Here is a 14,798-nt window from a genome sequence, read left to right on the forward strand (position 1 = left end):
TATATCATATACCATTTCACTTAAAATCAAGCCATTCCAAAGGAAAGGAGAAATAGGCTTTACATGTACTACTTTCCATCACATAGAAGACTTAAAGGAAATGACTCAGCTATTGCAGAAGTTCTAATATCAAGAAGTAAAAAAGAGTCTTAAGTCATACTCAGGGCTTTACGAATGGATTGAATCCCAAATATCATATACATATCATTTATAACTTATATCTAAGACATGCCAAAAGAAAATAAGAATAGCTCTGCATATCTATTCCAAAAACACGCCAAAGAAAAACTTCAAATACCTTGTATGGACTTCTCTTAATCACGTCCACATCGTTGTCTTTGAAAAATATTTAACATGGAAGTAATGTAAGTATTAAAAACCTTGTACTTTTCATCAACTTAGACTACCCACGAGTATTCATAACATTCATCCCTTCGCTCGCCTTCTCGGCTAGTTCCTTAACTAGTTAGGATGTTAACGAAAATCGGGCAGCACCTCCCCTATAATGTGCCCTATCCGAAATCCCAACCATGACCTTAGAACCTGTATCCAACCAAAAATATAACCATCAGCCCATACATATACATATTACGACCAAAATTACACAATATAACCCCCGATAATTAACTCAAAACTAAGATACCAAAACTAGAGTCTTTAATCTTTTTTTCGCGAATTCTTTAATTGCAAAGCGGAGGGTCATGTGGCTGAAACCATAAGCTCCCACACCTCATTTAGATAACTTTTATACCCTGCAACACGCCACAACACAACCAGCAGCAGCCCCTACGCGTACAACACCTTATTTCGACAACAACTTAACTATAGCGATTCCAAATTCGTTTATTCCGAACGCTGAACTTTTCAAACCTTTTCCCCAACTTACAGCAGACCCTAAGGTGTGTAATATACCCTAATTTAACTTCATAAACTTCAATTTAGAGGGGAAGAACTTACCTTTCCCGAAATTGGCTAGAACTCGGCAAAACTCGCCTCAGAAGTTTCTTAACATGCTGAAACTTTAGCGGACTGTTTGTATCTTTTTGGTGCTGATCCGAATCATAAATTTACGTTAATAACACCTAAATAGAATGTATAAACCCTCACAAAAATGTGGTAGAAGATAATCCAACCATACCTTAACAGACGGCTCTCCAAACGTGCTGAAAATTAACTTCGGAACTCCTCGGCGCGGCTGAAACTAAGGGGCTGTTTGCGTGGCTTCTTAATGCCCCAAATACGAAATTTTCATTATTAAACACCTCTATATCACCGTAGGATACCTTAAATAATTAATTCACGAAATGAAATCGAGCCTTACCTTTTGTTTTGCTCAAACCCGTGGCTGCCCTCGCTTGTTCTTCACGTTTTTCTCTCATTCCCTAAGTTAAAATGCTGAAAATGAAGTTCAAGTCATAAAATGACTAATATATAACCTTCCCTAGAGGGTGACACATGTCATACCCTAGGGGTGACACGTGGCATCCCCCTAGGGTGCCACCTCACCCATGCAACCATCCATATGCTGCCACGTGGCAGTGTAGGCCCCATCCCAAGCAGGTAGGTGAGTCACCTGCTTGCTTGTCACCTGCTTGCTTGAGGTGCTTGCTTCCTCTCGTAGGTTCGTAATCTCGTCTTATTTTAAGAGCCTATGTAATCCATGCTACACAAGCTTGGTACGTACTCCAATAGCTCAAGTATGTAAAACTTCCAAGTTAGTAGCTTGTGTAGGTAAATCGAGTTCTACGACTCATTACTTGGCCCCCAATTCCTTCCGGATTCTTATGACTCCATTTCCAACCTTCTCTACTATGGGGTATCACATTCTTCTTTCCTTAAAGTTATTTGAAGTGTGTGGATAGTAAGGGCATCATGGCTACTTTCAAGACAATTAGGGACACGTTTCAAGATTCAAAAGTGCGGGGTATAACATTACGGACGCTACTAAAGAGGAATCCAAGAAATTTTGGCCCTGACCCCCGCACCTAAAAAATTCATAGGCTAACACACATGAAAAACTGACAAAATTGCCTAATTCCTATTTCATCGCCCCTAAGATGCTCCTAAACACCGTAGAAGCTCTGTCGGGGCTATTGGAGTCGTTCCCCAGGTCGTTACGGGCACTACTAAAGAAGAATTCAAGAAAATTCGACTCATACCCCCGGCACCTAAAAAAATTGTAGGCTAGTAACCTACTCATTTAGTAACTGAATTAATTTTGACTCATTCAAATTCAGCCTAAATCGTTTAATGTCATTTATCATCCCTACCTAAGTTAGTGCATGTTAATATAATTTATGTTCAAATTTTGGGAGTGACATTTTTTTTGGTTAAAAGCACTACTAAAATAGGTCTTATTACCATGTGTATATATATTAATTGGATTAATAAACTTGAAATATCAAACGAGAGAGATTTTCCATACAAACAAACGACATGTCAAGTTCAAACTGACATAGGTGAATTGGATCCATACCTATCAATCACCAACAAGAAGTCACTTCGGTTACATAGTTTGGTGAGCAAGTGTAACATCCCCTAAAAACGTTGTATACGATGTTTCAATTCTCGCCTAAATATGATACAACCTCTGTATTTTGGGCATAACTTTTCATAGGAATATCAAAATTGGGTGATTCAAATTTCTGGTAACCAAAAGATCTTTACCTACAACTCTTGTGAAGACCATATGTTAAGTTTTGGAGGTTACGTGGTCAAATAAATTAATTATTGTAAGACAGAATGTTGTAACGGAAAGGAGTGTTTATAGAAGAAAAATCATATATTACTGTAGGATTATCCAAATTGGTTGATTCTTAAATGACATAAAACTAGATTTCTGTATCTACAATTCTTATGAATACATCAAATCCTAATAAGGAATTTATCCTGTTCAAACGCAGCTCCGAAAAAGAGTATTCTGTCAAAGATAACTCATTTCACCTACCATAGAAAGATCTAGATACATTTGACATCACTCATGACATAAATTGTCCTCCATTTAACATCATCCATGACATCAATATATTCTATTAAATTTTCAGAGTTTTCTTTATAATTATTTTATTTATTATTAGGTCTCTCTTTCCCACCTATAAATACCCACCTTATTTCCTCATTTTATTCATCAAGCTTTCTCAAGCAAGTCTTCTCTCTATACACTTCTTTACACATTCTCAAATATAGTTTTAGTTCTTAGTAGTGAAGAAATACTATTCCGGTGATTCATATACTCCGGATAGTACACAAAACGTTCTGGCGGGGAGAAAAGTTAGGACTCAAGAGTGTTCATTAAGTCTTTCGGTTCTGACTAAAGCTTCGGATTCCAAGTATGTAAGGCTTTAATGAGAGTATTCCTTCCACTCTCATGTCTAAATTATTTTGATTATATGATAAATTATATTTATTTTCTTTAAGCTCTACTCTAAGTTATATGTGTATTTATCCATGGGTTCTTCCACCCATGTAGTCCAAAAACTCTTTCAATTAAGTCTCTTGATTTCAAGTAATATTTTCTTATGGTAATTCTTAATTTTACTTAATAGTATGAATCATGGTTAAACTAATGATTATTGTTCTATTTTGATGTAACATAATTTCATATGAATTGATGGTTTACAAGTAATTCCTCTATTTATCTATTTAAAGATTCTTGAAACTCATGGTGGGTTGTTTAAAGCATATTTTTTAATTAATGGATTTCAAAGTATTTATGTATATTTATTTACATACATACTTGCAAGTTGAAGTGATTTGAACCCACCTAGTTTTACTATGTTTTTAATAAAGTTTGACTTGAAAGCTTTGACTCCAAATAAATGTTTATGAAAGCAATATCTATGATCAAAAAGGGATTCTTATGAAATAAAAGAATGATGAAATGATATGAATGATGGATTCTTTATGCAATAAGGATAATTCTTGCATATTTGAATTATCAAATGTTTTAATGAGCTATTCTACCTAATATGATGTTTTAATTCTCAAGTTATATGCTATGAATATTTTGAAGTATTAAACTATTTCATGGAATTGACTTAGCACCGAATGAGGCATTGAGGTGGGATTCGGTAAGGGAATCCTAGTAGCAACCCCTTGTCTCATTAACTATGAGCCAACATAGGAGCCCTTGTAGGCTTAGGCTAATAGATTCATAAATAGCCCTTAAAGTTAAAGTTAAAGAAATAAATGAAGTTGACGGAGTTCTACCCGGCAAGTAGTCTCCCCGGCCAACGTAGGGGGTTATGTTGGATTCCATGTAATAGCTCGCATGGTCTTAAATGTCGGTTATGGTTAATTTCCCACAAAATGAATGTTTTAAAGGATATCTATATGATTTATTATGCATACATTAAATTATGTTCCATATTACATAAATGTTTTTAATGTTTCCTCAATGTTCATGCATCCTTACATACTTAGTACATTCAAAGTACTAACGCATACTCTTTTGCCTACATGATATCACCATGTAGGGATCGGTGCTCCTCCTCGTTCTCGTCTACGTGGCTAGTTGATATTCCATTGAAGACTACTTTTGGTGAGTTTCCATATTCCGGGAACAATACTCCTTTATCGTTCTAGTTTATGATATGTTAAGATATTTTACTATGGCATTTCTTCTATTATGATTGAGGGTGAGCTAGGGACTTGTCTTAGCCCTGTTAAATCTAATAGTTAGAGGTATTGTTGGACATATGTAAGTTGAAGATTTACTATTATGATTTCCGCTTGTTTGTTTATCATCATTACCTATGAAAGGCTAAAAGAATGCTAAGAGGCTTGATTGAGGTACTTTCGGGTTCTCATTCGCCATGTCACGTCTAGGCCCTAGGCTTGGGTCGTGATAGCAAGCATGCCACCTTCCTACATCTGTAGGTCGGTTGGCCATACCATAGGGGGACTGAGGGTGGCTATTTATATTTTTTTTTGGACGAATCTCGATTAAGTGAATCTAAATATTATCACTCCTACCTATGTTAGCGCATGCTAATATAATTTACGTTCAAAATTTGGGAATGACCTTTTTTTGGGGGGGGGGCCTTATAGAAATCACATAGTATAAAGGGTAATTACAATTTTTTCCTATCCTTTTTCAATCTACAAAAATCCTTAAAAACATAGTAATCCAAATACATTAATTCAGTATTCCGGATACATTAATTAGGGTTTTATGTATCAGCAGGTAACATTTAAAGCATGATTCATTAAACATAGAGATAATTTATGAATCAAAATTAATGTATCCGAATGGAAAGAAGGAAACTTTGAATTTTTTTTAAATGAATGAGAGTAATGGAAAATATGGTAAATAAGGAGTGTAATTAGGTAAAAAAATCTGGTTAGAAGCACTACTTAAATAGGTCTTATTATCGCGCGTATGAGGATTGTTCAAAATCAAACCGAAACCGATAAATCAAACTGAAAAAGTATTAATATTTCGGTAATGGATTATTGGTTTAGTGGTTTCGATAATGGTTTAATTTTTTTAATTATCGGGTTATCGGTTCTTAACGGTTTAAAGTTTTTTCTTAACGGGTTAACTGATAACCCGATAGTAATTTAATAATTTATATTTATTACTATTCGATATTTTTTTTTTTTATGGGAACAGACCCTACACGAGGCTCCCACCTCTCGTGCACAGTCAGGGGTTAAGCAACACCCCCAAGCCTTAACATAAATAATCAAAATAAAAAATACAAGGAGGGGGGCATAAACCTTACCTCCAATCCTATGGTGGTTCATAAGTCGGCTAACCTATTAAGGTCGGCTAACTCATCCCCGATACAAAAAAGAGACTAACTATAACCAGAAAGCATTAAACCTGTGAGAGGACTCCTCCCGGTACAATTCAACTATGAAAGCATAAATGAGGGAGACTCTCCCCTTCCATGAGAAAAAAGAAAAGTAACCTACACTAGTCCTATTCCAACTATGCTACGTACCAGACATAGCTACATTGAAGAAGAACAAGTATACGAAACTTCTATCTCGCATGGGGTGGGAAATTCTTTTCATCTTTGCTCTTTTTAGTCTTGTCGTACCAAGTGAATCCAGATGAAGAGTGCCTTTGTATCAGTGTCATGATTACCAGCTAAGGAGTCTGAAAAGAAAGGAAGTATATGGATCTATAGTAGCCAACAGCCTTGGAGTTGTCGTGGAGAATAGTGTAGTTACATGGACCTGCACCTACAAGTAGCCAAGGAACATGGTTGTTGTAGTTCTGTAGCCAGCTCCTTGCTGTCTCTCTAACTACAGTGATAATATGCTTGTTGTTGCAGGTTAGGTTCAGTATTAGATTCCTCTTTTGGATGGTGGTCAAGTCCTTGGGATACCTGCACAGGCAACCAAAACCAGAAACACACATCTGGATGCTGCTGTAGCAGGTATTAGTGACTTGTAGATGCTCATTGTGTGCTGCATACTGCTGCTGCTGTTCTTCCTTAGCAACTAACAAAAGGGCAAGCAATTGTGGGAATTGAAAAGGCTGGTGCAGGTTTGTGTGCAGCTCCTTGTTGCTGCCATTGTAGTTAGGCTGCTTGTTGGTCTTTGTTTTGAAGTTGCTCAGCTTCTTGGAGTACCTGTACAGACAAACAAAACCAACAAACCACACAACCAAGGAAATCTGCAAGCTGCTGTAACTAGTACTAGTAACTTGTAGTTGTTCCTTGTGTGCTGCTGGATGATGGAGATGTTGATGTATGCAGCTCCTTGTTGCTTCCAAAGAAAAATTGGTCAGCTTCTTAGAGTAAATATGTGCCTGCAAGGGGGTCCAACTAATTTGGTGTTGCTGCAGGTAGTGAAGACTGTGGGAGAGTGCTGGAGAGTTCCTGGTATGTGGACATAGACATACAAAACCAGAAGAGTACAGAAACAAGCAACTGTGCATCTCCTTGGTGCTTCCTTTGTGCTTTGGCTGCATGTTGGTGTCAATTATACAAGAAGGGAGGTCCTTTGTTGTGATCAGGTTCAGCTTCTTGGAGTACCTGCATAGACAAACAAAACCAACAAGCCATACAACTAAAGAAATTTGCATGCTGCTGTAGATAGCTTGTATTTGTTCCTTGTGTGCTGCAGGTTGGTGGAGTTGTTGCTGGGGTGTTTTGATTGGCAAGCTGAGTGTGCTTCTCCATAGAAGCCCCAGGTTACTGCAGCCCTCATAGCAGTGCCAAAGAGGTTCTAAACAAAAACTGTCAACCAAAGACAAGCAACAAAGCAAGCAGGTGTTGAGCTGCTGCAGGTGTTGCAGGTGTTGAGCTGCTGCAGGTGTTGAGCTGTTGTAGTTGTTGTCCTCTATGTATTTGTTGTTAAAGCCTGTTGGTGTATATCTCCAACAACCTGCAAATACACAGCAAATAACCAAGGACAAGCAAAGCCCTGTACAGGTTAATATAAAAGAATGGATCTCAAAGAGAAATTTGGAGCCTGTTAGCATTTTCCATGTCGCTCGACTAACGTCTACACTTATCCGTTTGAGCTGAAACTTTCTGGAGTTTGCATATATATCCTTTCCTTTAGCCATGCAAAGTTTGAAGGCTTGTTTCCCAAGTTGGAGCTTCCATTTAGCAAAAATCTTCCTTTTTAAGCTTAAGACAGCTGATTGTTTCAAGCTCGCTCGCCTAACGTCTCCAATTATCCGTTTGGGCTAAAATTTCTTGGGCCTTATCAAAATAATATATTCTGCAATCCTGCAAAGTTTGGGGGCCTTTGAACAGGTCCACAAGTTACTCCTCACCCTGCACCTGCTGCCCTGCTGAAGCTTAGGGGTTGCAGGGTGGTTGGAAGTTGTATTGGTGCTTTTCTCTATGTATTTGTTGTTAATGAATGTTGATACATCACTCCAGGCACCTGAAATAATACAACAACCAAAAACAAACAAAACAAGGCTTGCACAAACTAGCAAACAGTAAGGGACCTCAGTAAGAGCTTTGGAGACTATTATCTTTTTCCAAGTCGCTCGACTAACGTCTCCACTTATCCGTTTGACCTGAAACTTCATGATGTTTGTATATATGGCCTTTTCTTTATCCCTGCAAATTTTGAAGGCTTTTTGCCCAAGTTGGAAGTTCCAAAAAGCAAAATGCTTTCTCTTTAGGCTTAAGACAGCTGAAATTTTCAGTGTCGCTCGCCTAACGCTTCCAATTGTCCGTTTGGGCTGAAATTTCTTGAACCTTGTCAAAATAATATGTTCTGCAATCCTGCAAAGTTTGGGAGCCTTTGGACAGGTCCACATGCTGCACCTCACCCTGCACCTGCTGCCCTGCTGAAGCTTAGGGGTTGCAGGGTGTTTGTAAGTTGTATTTATGCTCTTCTCTATGTATTTGTTGTTAAAGAGTGTTGATACATCACTCTAGTCACCTGAAATAATACAACAACCAAAAACAAACAAAACAGAGCTTGCACAAACTAGCAAGATAGCTATTCTAACCCCTAAATCTAATGGTAAGGAGATTATCCTATAAAAGCAGTAAATTAGGGAGACTCTCCCTTTTTCAATGGTCCTGATTATCATTATTAATATCAGCTAATATTTCAAGGTATGAAGAAGTTCCTTCAATGTAGTTGATTGATCTTCTTCATCTTAGTTCTCCTGAAGCTAGCCATGCCACCTTTGTCCATTTTGTAGTGTCCCTTGGTCTCTCTTGGAAGCTGCTGAAAGCTGTAGTAGTGTTGTGTATGGCTTTTCATGTGGCTTTCCTTTGAGAGTGAATCTGCAGTGTAATTAGCTTCCCTAAAGATATGCCTGCACTGGAAAATTTCCAGTTTGCTAACCAATACCTGTAGTTCAGTAATATAAGTAAGAATGTTCCATGGAGGTTTAACTTCTTGTTTAAGCCACTTGATTAGAAGTTCAGAGTCAACTTCAAGGGCTACCCTGCTGTATCCATGTTGTAAGCACCACAGAATACCAATAAGTGTTGCCTGCACTTCAGCTTGGTTATTAGAACCACAGCCTAGTGGAGATGCAAAAGCATATATTAACACCCCATTATGGTCCCTAAGAATGCCCCCTGCCCCTATCTTCCCTGGATTGTTAAGGTCACTCCCATCTGTGTTGAGCTTGATCATTGTAGGTTGTGGTTTAGTCCAGCATACTTTGGTTATTCTCAACTCATGTTGGCTTTTTTCAACCATGGTAACCAAATCTGCCCACTTACTTGGCAAATCAATATATGGATACACAGTAGAGATAAGCATATAAAGATCTTTGGATATTGAGAGTATTACTCTAGTAGCATTAGACTTCTTGCCTCCATACTTGCATGCACATCTATTCTTCCATAGATTCCAACACACAAAAATGGGGGTGGCTTGCATTACTAACTTATGTAGCTCATTGTTAGTTTTGATTAGCCACCACCTCATCAATAGGTTTTTTAGAGGAGTGTTGCTGTGTTGTAGACCCCAGTACCCTGAGAAGTGCTTCCAAATATGTTGTGCAAAGTAGCCTGAAGCAAGGATATGGTCTACATCATCAAGACCTGCTCTATAGCAGCAAGAGCATGCAGCAGGCTCCTGTCCAAAGGCCACAATTCTGTCATTTGTGGGTAGCTTAAGTCTGAAAGCTCTCCACAAAAGAAAAGAGACCTTGAAAGGAATGCTATTGTGCCATATGTTGCTGTTAGTGAGAGATATTGTCTTTTTCTTTCTTACTAACTCCCAAGCTGATGCACAAGTGAAGTTTCCATGAGAGTTAGGCTTCCAGATGGCTTGATCCTGCATATTTGGAATATAGCTGATGGGAGTGCTGAGAATTTTGCACACCAGCTGAGGGGGTGCATGTTTCCTTACTTCCTCTGCCTTCCATCCTCCATTCTCCATTAGTTCAGAGACAGTAGTGTTATTCAATCTAGGGAGACTTTCATTATGGTAAGCTAATGGACCTACCCCTAACCAATCATCCCACCACAAGCTGCTTGTTCCAGACTTGATTCTCCATTGCATATGAGGCTCAATATCTTTTTTATTGATCGTCATGTGTTTCCACATGAGGGACTGTCCTGTGTCCCACTTTTTTATGACTGGATGAGCCCTTTGACAGTATTTTGCTTTAAGGAATTCCCCCCATAGTGTCTTCTTTGATCTGAAAGTCCACCATTGTTTATATTGGAAGGATAAGCACACATCCTCTAATTTTTTAACACCTATACCACCCTCCTCATAAGGATAACTGAGAGTATCCCAAGAGGCCTAGTGATATTTTCTTCTTTCAGTATCCCATCCCCAAAAGAAGTCAGCAATTAGTCTTTTGATCTGATTCATGGTTGTCTTGGTAGGACTGATAGCTGACAACAGGTGTATAGGAATGGATTGCAGCACTGATTTCACCAAGGTGACTCTACCTCCATGTATAAAGCTCTTTACTTAGGGTTTAGTTTTCATACTTTTATTTCTTGTTGCCTCAAACTCTTGGTTATTATACAATGTTTTACATTTGCTTTTGAGCAAGACACAATTTATCAACTCATGTGCATGGTTTATGTGGTTTGTCAGTCAATAATTTTTTTTGTAGCAAATCTTAACGGTTAAACCGATAACCGAACCGATAATAATCAATAACCGATAAACTGATAATCAATAAGTCAATATCTTAAATATTTTATAACAGTTTGACATGTCTATAAACCGATAACAGATAAGTCAAACCAATAAACTTTAAAATTGAACTGAACCGATCGATGCGTATATAAATTAATCGGATTAATAAACTTGAAAAAGCGAATGGTCAAAAAGAGATGAAAACTTTTTTGGTTGAATTAAAGTACTACCACTAGTAAAATAACGGGTATTAGAAAATATAACTCTACTATCATTTATGTTATAATAAAATAAAACAAATTGTTTCTTCTTCTAATACTCAACTTCATTTATAATTTGAAGAAATCATGAAATCTCTTTTAATTTAAACTTTATGAGGAGTAACTTCCAATATAAAGTCAACAATCGAGTAATGAGTAATAATTATACTCTTCTAAGAAGCATATTAAATAATATATCTCGTGTATAATAGAGTAGCAGTTAGCAATAATTACTTAATTGGTAATGTTGATTTTAGGAATATATTTTTATAACTTGAAAAAAATATTACTCCCTCCATTCCAATTTATACAATACTCTTTCATTTTTAGTTAGTTCCAAAAAAATAATATCTTTCAATATTTAGTAGTAACTACTAATCTCATATATGTTTGATTCACAAATTTTTTATTTTATTTTAAATCACATATTTTAAAAATCTTTCTTAATCTATTTAATTTTTTGTTTAATCAAATATTTTTACGTAAATTGATACGTCGAGAGTACTATAGTAAAATTCAAAGGAAACGTTGGTCAACTCACCTTCGTATCTACGTAATTTCCTACTAATCTTACGTACTGAATAGTATGCAATTTTGGACTTTAGTTAAAGCATGACGAAAATGTGCATTAATTAATTTTTAAATCCAAGGTCCCATTAATTAATTGTTTTGCTTGCTCCTCTATATTCATTTTGACTCTCTCGATTATATATTTTTTGCATAATGTAGTAAAAAAGAATTCCGCTAAGTTTATTTCTATCTTTTCGTTCTTTTTCGAATGAAGTGACTTAAGCTCGAAAGGAGTTTTTTACTTAGATTCATCTTCTTTCGTTTTTTGAAAGAATTGTTGTAAGGGTTGAGTTTTGAATTTACGATTAAACATGTATCTGTTACAAATTATTGTTCTATATTATTTTATTGGTATTTGATAGTATAGTTAGGTAACTGTGATCTAACGATCAATAAAACAAGTAAAATTATATTTTGAAGGAAGTAATAGGTCTTCGAAGGAATAATTAAAGTGTGTGCTAGTTGGTTCAGACACCATTACTATCAAAATAGCGAGAATAATATTTTTGATCGCTCAATTATAGATGAATTTGATTTTGGTTCTTGTTATATATGACTCGACGTAACATATTTAATTTTCAATTAATTAAACCGTGTGTTTTGAGCACTTTAATTATGTAGAAAGCATGTTAAAGTTGGACGATTTTTATAAGTATATTACCTCTAATATGGAGTAATATATTACACGTTTAATATAAAATATGGATAATTAAATGATGACACGGGTAATAATTTTGAAAAATTATGAATATTTATAAGAAAAAACACAGGGACATTTTAAATAATAAATATACTTAATTAGATATTATAAAAAATTAAATTTAAATTTATCAATAAATGAGGAACCAAAAATACTATTAACCAATCAAAATAAGATTAGGTAACAATATTAATGGATAATTGGAATCAGAAAGGGGTGCTGGCAATATTGACTAGAATATTTATATATGTTAGTTAAAACAAATGACATGCATGGTGCAAATAGTCAATAATTATAAAAAAATCAGTCATGAAAGTCATGTTCTGCCATTTGATTCAACAATATATATACATATCAACATCAATTCAAGTTTTAATTTAAGATGATAAAATATCATTAAAATTTTATCATACCATACCAAATATGACAATTTATTTAATTTATTTTCCCTCATAAGCCCTTCTTCTCACTCTTTTCCTCAGTCTTGATGACAATGTCAATAATGATATCCCCACCCTTTTTAATTTATTATAATATAAATAATACTATTTCTCTAGCCAACCATATTCAACCCCACTTCACCTATATATATATATATATATATATATATATATTTATGTGTGTATCACACACACAAACTTAGAGATAAGAAACTATTCATTTCAAACCTTAAAGAGAGTTAGCTAGCTGAATTTGGATCAACATCTACTTTACAAAATCAGACTTAAATCTTTCATTCAGAAAATCGAAGAGAACTAGCTAGCAGAATTTGGATTAGCATCGACTCGATCTATAAAGTCATAATCAAATCTTTATGTCGCCTTTTCCAAATTCATTCTTGAATAATAATTCGAGGTCGTGAAGAGATTACCTCTACAAAGTCAGAATTGAATCTTTCATTTAGAAAATCAAAGAGAACTAGCTAGCAGAATTTGGATCAGCATCGACTCAATCTACGAAGTCAGAATCGAATCTTTCTGTTGAATTTTTTGAATTCATTTGTGAATAATAATTCGAGATCGTATAGCGAGTACTCATGGAGAAACCATGCAAGTCATCAAAGAAGAAAATTACAATCTTGAAATTACTACCAAAAGCAGCTGCAGCAGTTGCTTTTATACTACAAAATGCACATGCACCTTTTAGTCCAAGCAGAGAAAAAAGATTAGCAGCAGATCATGAACACAAAAATCATCACCATAAAGGATTTACCGGCCCAATTATACCAGTAATTCCGGCCCATCAATCCTCCGGACGAAAATCCGAGCCCGGTTCGCCAAAAATCTCGTGCATCGGGCAAATCAAGCACAATAAGAAGGTAAAGAAGACGTTGAATCGCATCAACAGTAGCGAGAAAATGAGCACTAGTAAAAATCAACAAAAAACCGTTACGAAGAAATCGATTTCTAATTTTAGAAATATATTTGGTGGAAAATTGAAATTGATATCGGGGAGAAAATCAGATGTTGTAGCTGAAAATATTATTTGTAAGTTTCCTGATAGAGCCCCTTGTTTGAGTCAAATGCAACGGTTCGCTAGTGGTAGGGAAGCGCAGACCAATTTTGACTGGAGGTCGATACAAATTTCACCTCAAGATCAACGTAAGTATTATACGGACGATGATGGAGGATATAGTAACGATGAAGATGAAGATGAAGACGACGAAAAAGAAACGATTAGTTCTTTTTCTGCTCCAATATTATTAGGTAGAAGTAGAACAACTATATGTTTGGAGCCAAGGAAGGAAATTAATTTATGGAAAAGGAGAATTATGGTCCAACCTAAGCCTCTCCAATTGCCTTAGATAAGTTCAAATTGTTTTTTTCTTTCTTTTCTTTAGTTTCTTGTTTTTGTATAATTTCTTCTTAATAATGTATGATATGTTGTAAATGAAAATTCATTCATTTAAAAGTAGAGTTAAATTAAGTATACATATACTCATAGTGTAATATGTAATTTAAGTTTTCTAAAAATATTCATGATTCTCAAGTCTAATTCGTTGTAGAATTTCTTGTAATTTGATTTATTTATATCTATTATAGCTTTTATAATTTGTCTGTCTTTTCAATTTGCTGAAAAACTTTTGAGGGTAGCTCTTTTTCTTCACTCGAATTTGCATATGTTCGATCTTATGATTCTAGGGTTCTTAAATCTTGAGTAAGTTCTTGATCTAATAAGGAACTAAAGGCAAGTCATCATCGACTAGGGAAGAATTGCGAGATTTAATTTTGTGATAAGTGGACTTCAATTAACAAAAAAATAAAATGAAATATATTGTTTTTTTTTATAACAGTCCCACGCACAAGATATGAATCTTGTTCACATTTACCTAATAAAATTCAATTTTGTTTGGTGGTAGGCTGGTAAGCTACACATTAATTACACATGTAGTGGTTGACAAACCAAGCAGCCATGATTGAGTGTTTACCAATAACATTCCAATTTTATTTTTTTTTGTTTAATTATGTATAGATCACTAATTTCAAAGTAAAAAAAAAGATTTCTAAATCAGAGAAAATCCATAAATTGTTATAATAAATGATTTTTGTCATAAATAATGTCAGTTTATGATAAATTAATTATTTATCCACCGGCCTGATTATTGAGTTGAATTTGAAGTGGTGCGATTTGGAAACAAAAACTTCGAATCCGTAATGCTATTGTACTAATTTTTTCCTCTTATTTGTCATGAGAACGGTTCGATATTATTGGCGATTTAAAGCCAA

The 14,798-nt window shown here is 35.3% G+C and overlaps 1 protein-coding gene across 1 annotated transcript; it reads left to right on the forward strand.

Annotated features, from left to right (window-relative positions):
- The first annotated feature begins 12,713 nt into the window (after nt 1–12,713).
- Nucleotides 12,714–14,031, forward strand: LOC129890233 (uncharacterized protein At1g76070-like). Its single transcript, XM_055965805.1, has one exon. The coding sequence runs from the start codon at nt 13,109–13,111 to the stop codon at nt 13,874–13,876; it is 768 nt and encodes a 255-aa protein (XP_055821780.1). The 5' UTR covers nt 12,714–13,108; the 3' UTR covers nt 13,877–14,031.
- The last annotated feature ends 767 nt before the right edge of the window (nt 14,032–14,798 follow it).

The sequence above is a fragment of the Solanum dulcamara genome, chromosome 1 (assembly GCF_947179165.1).
Source record: "Solanum dulcamara chromosome 1, daSolDulc1.2, whole genome shotgun sequence".
NCBI classification, from domain to species: domain Eukaryota; kingdom Viridiplantae; phylum Streptophyta; class Magnoliopsida; order Solanales; family Solanaceae; genus Solanum; species Solanum dulcamara.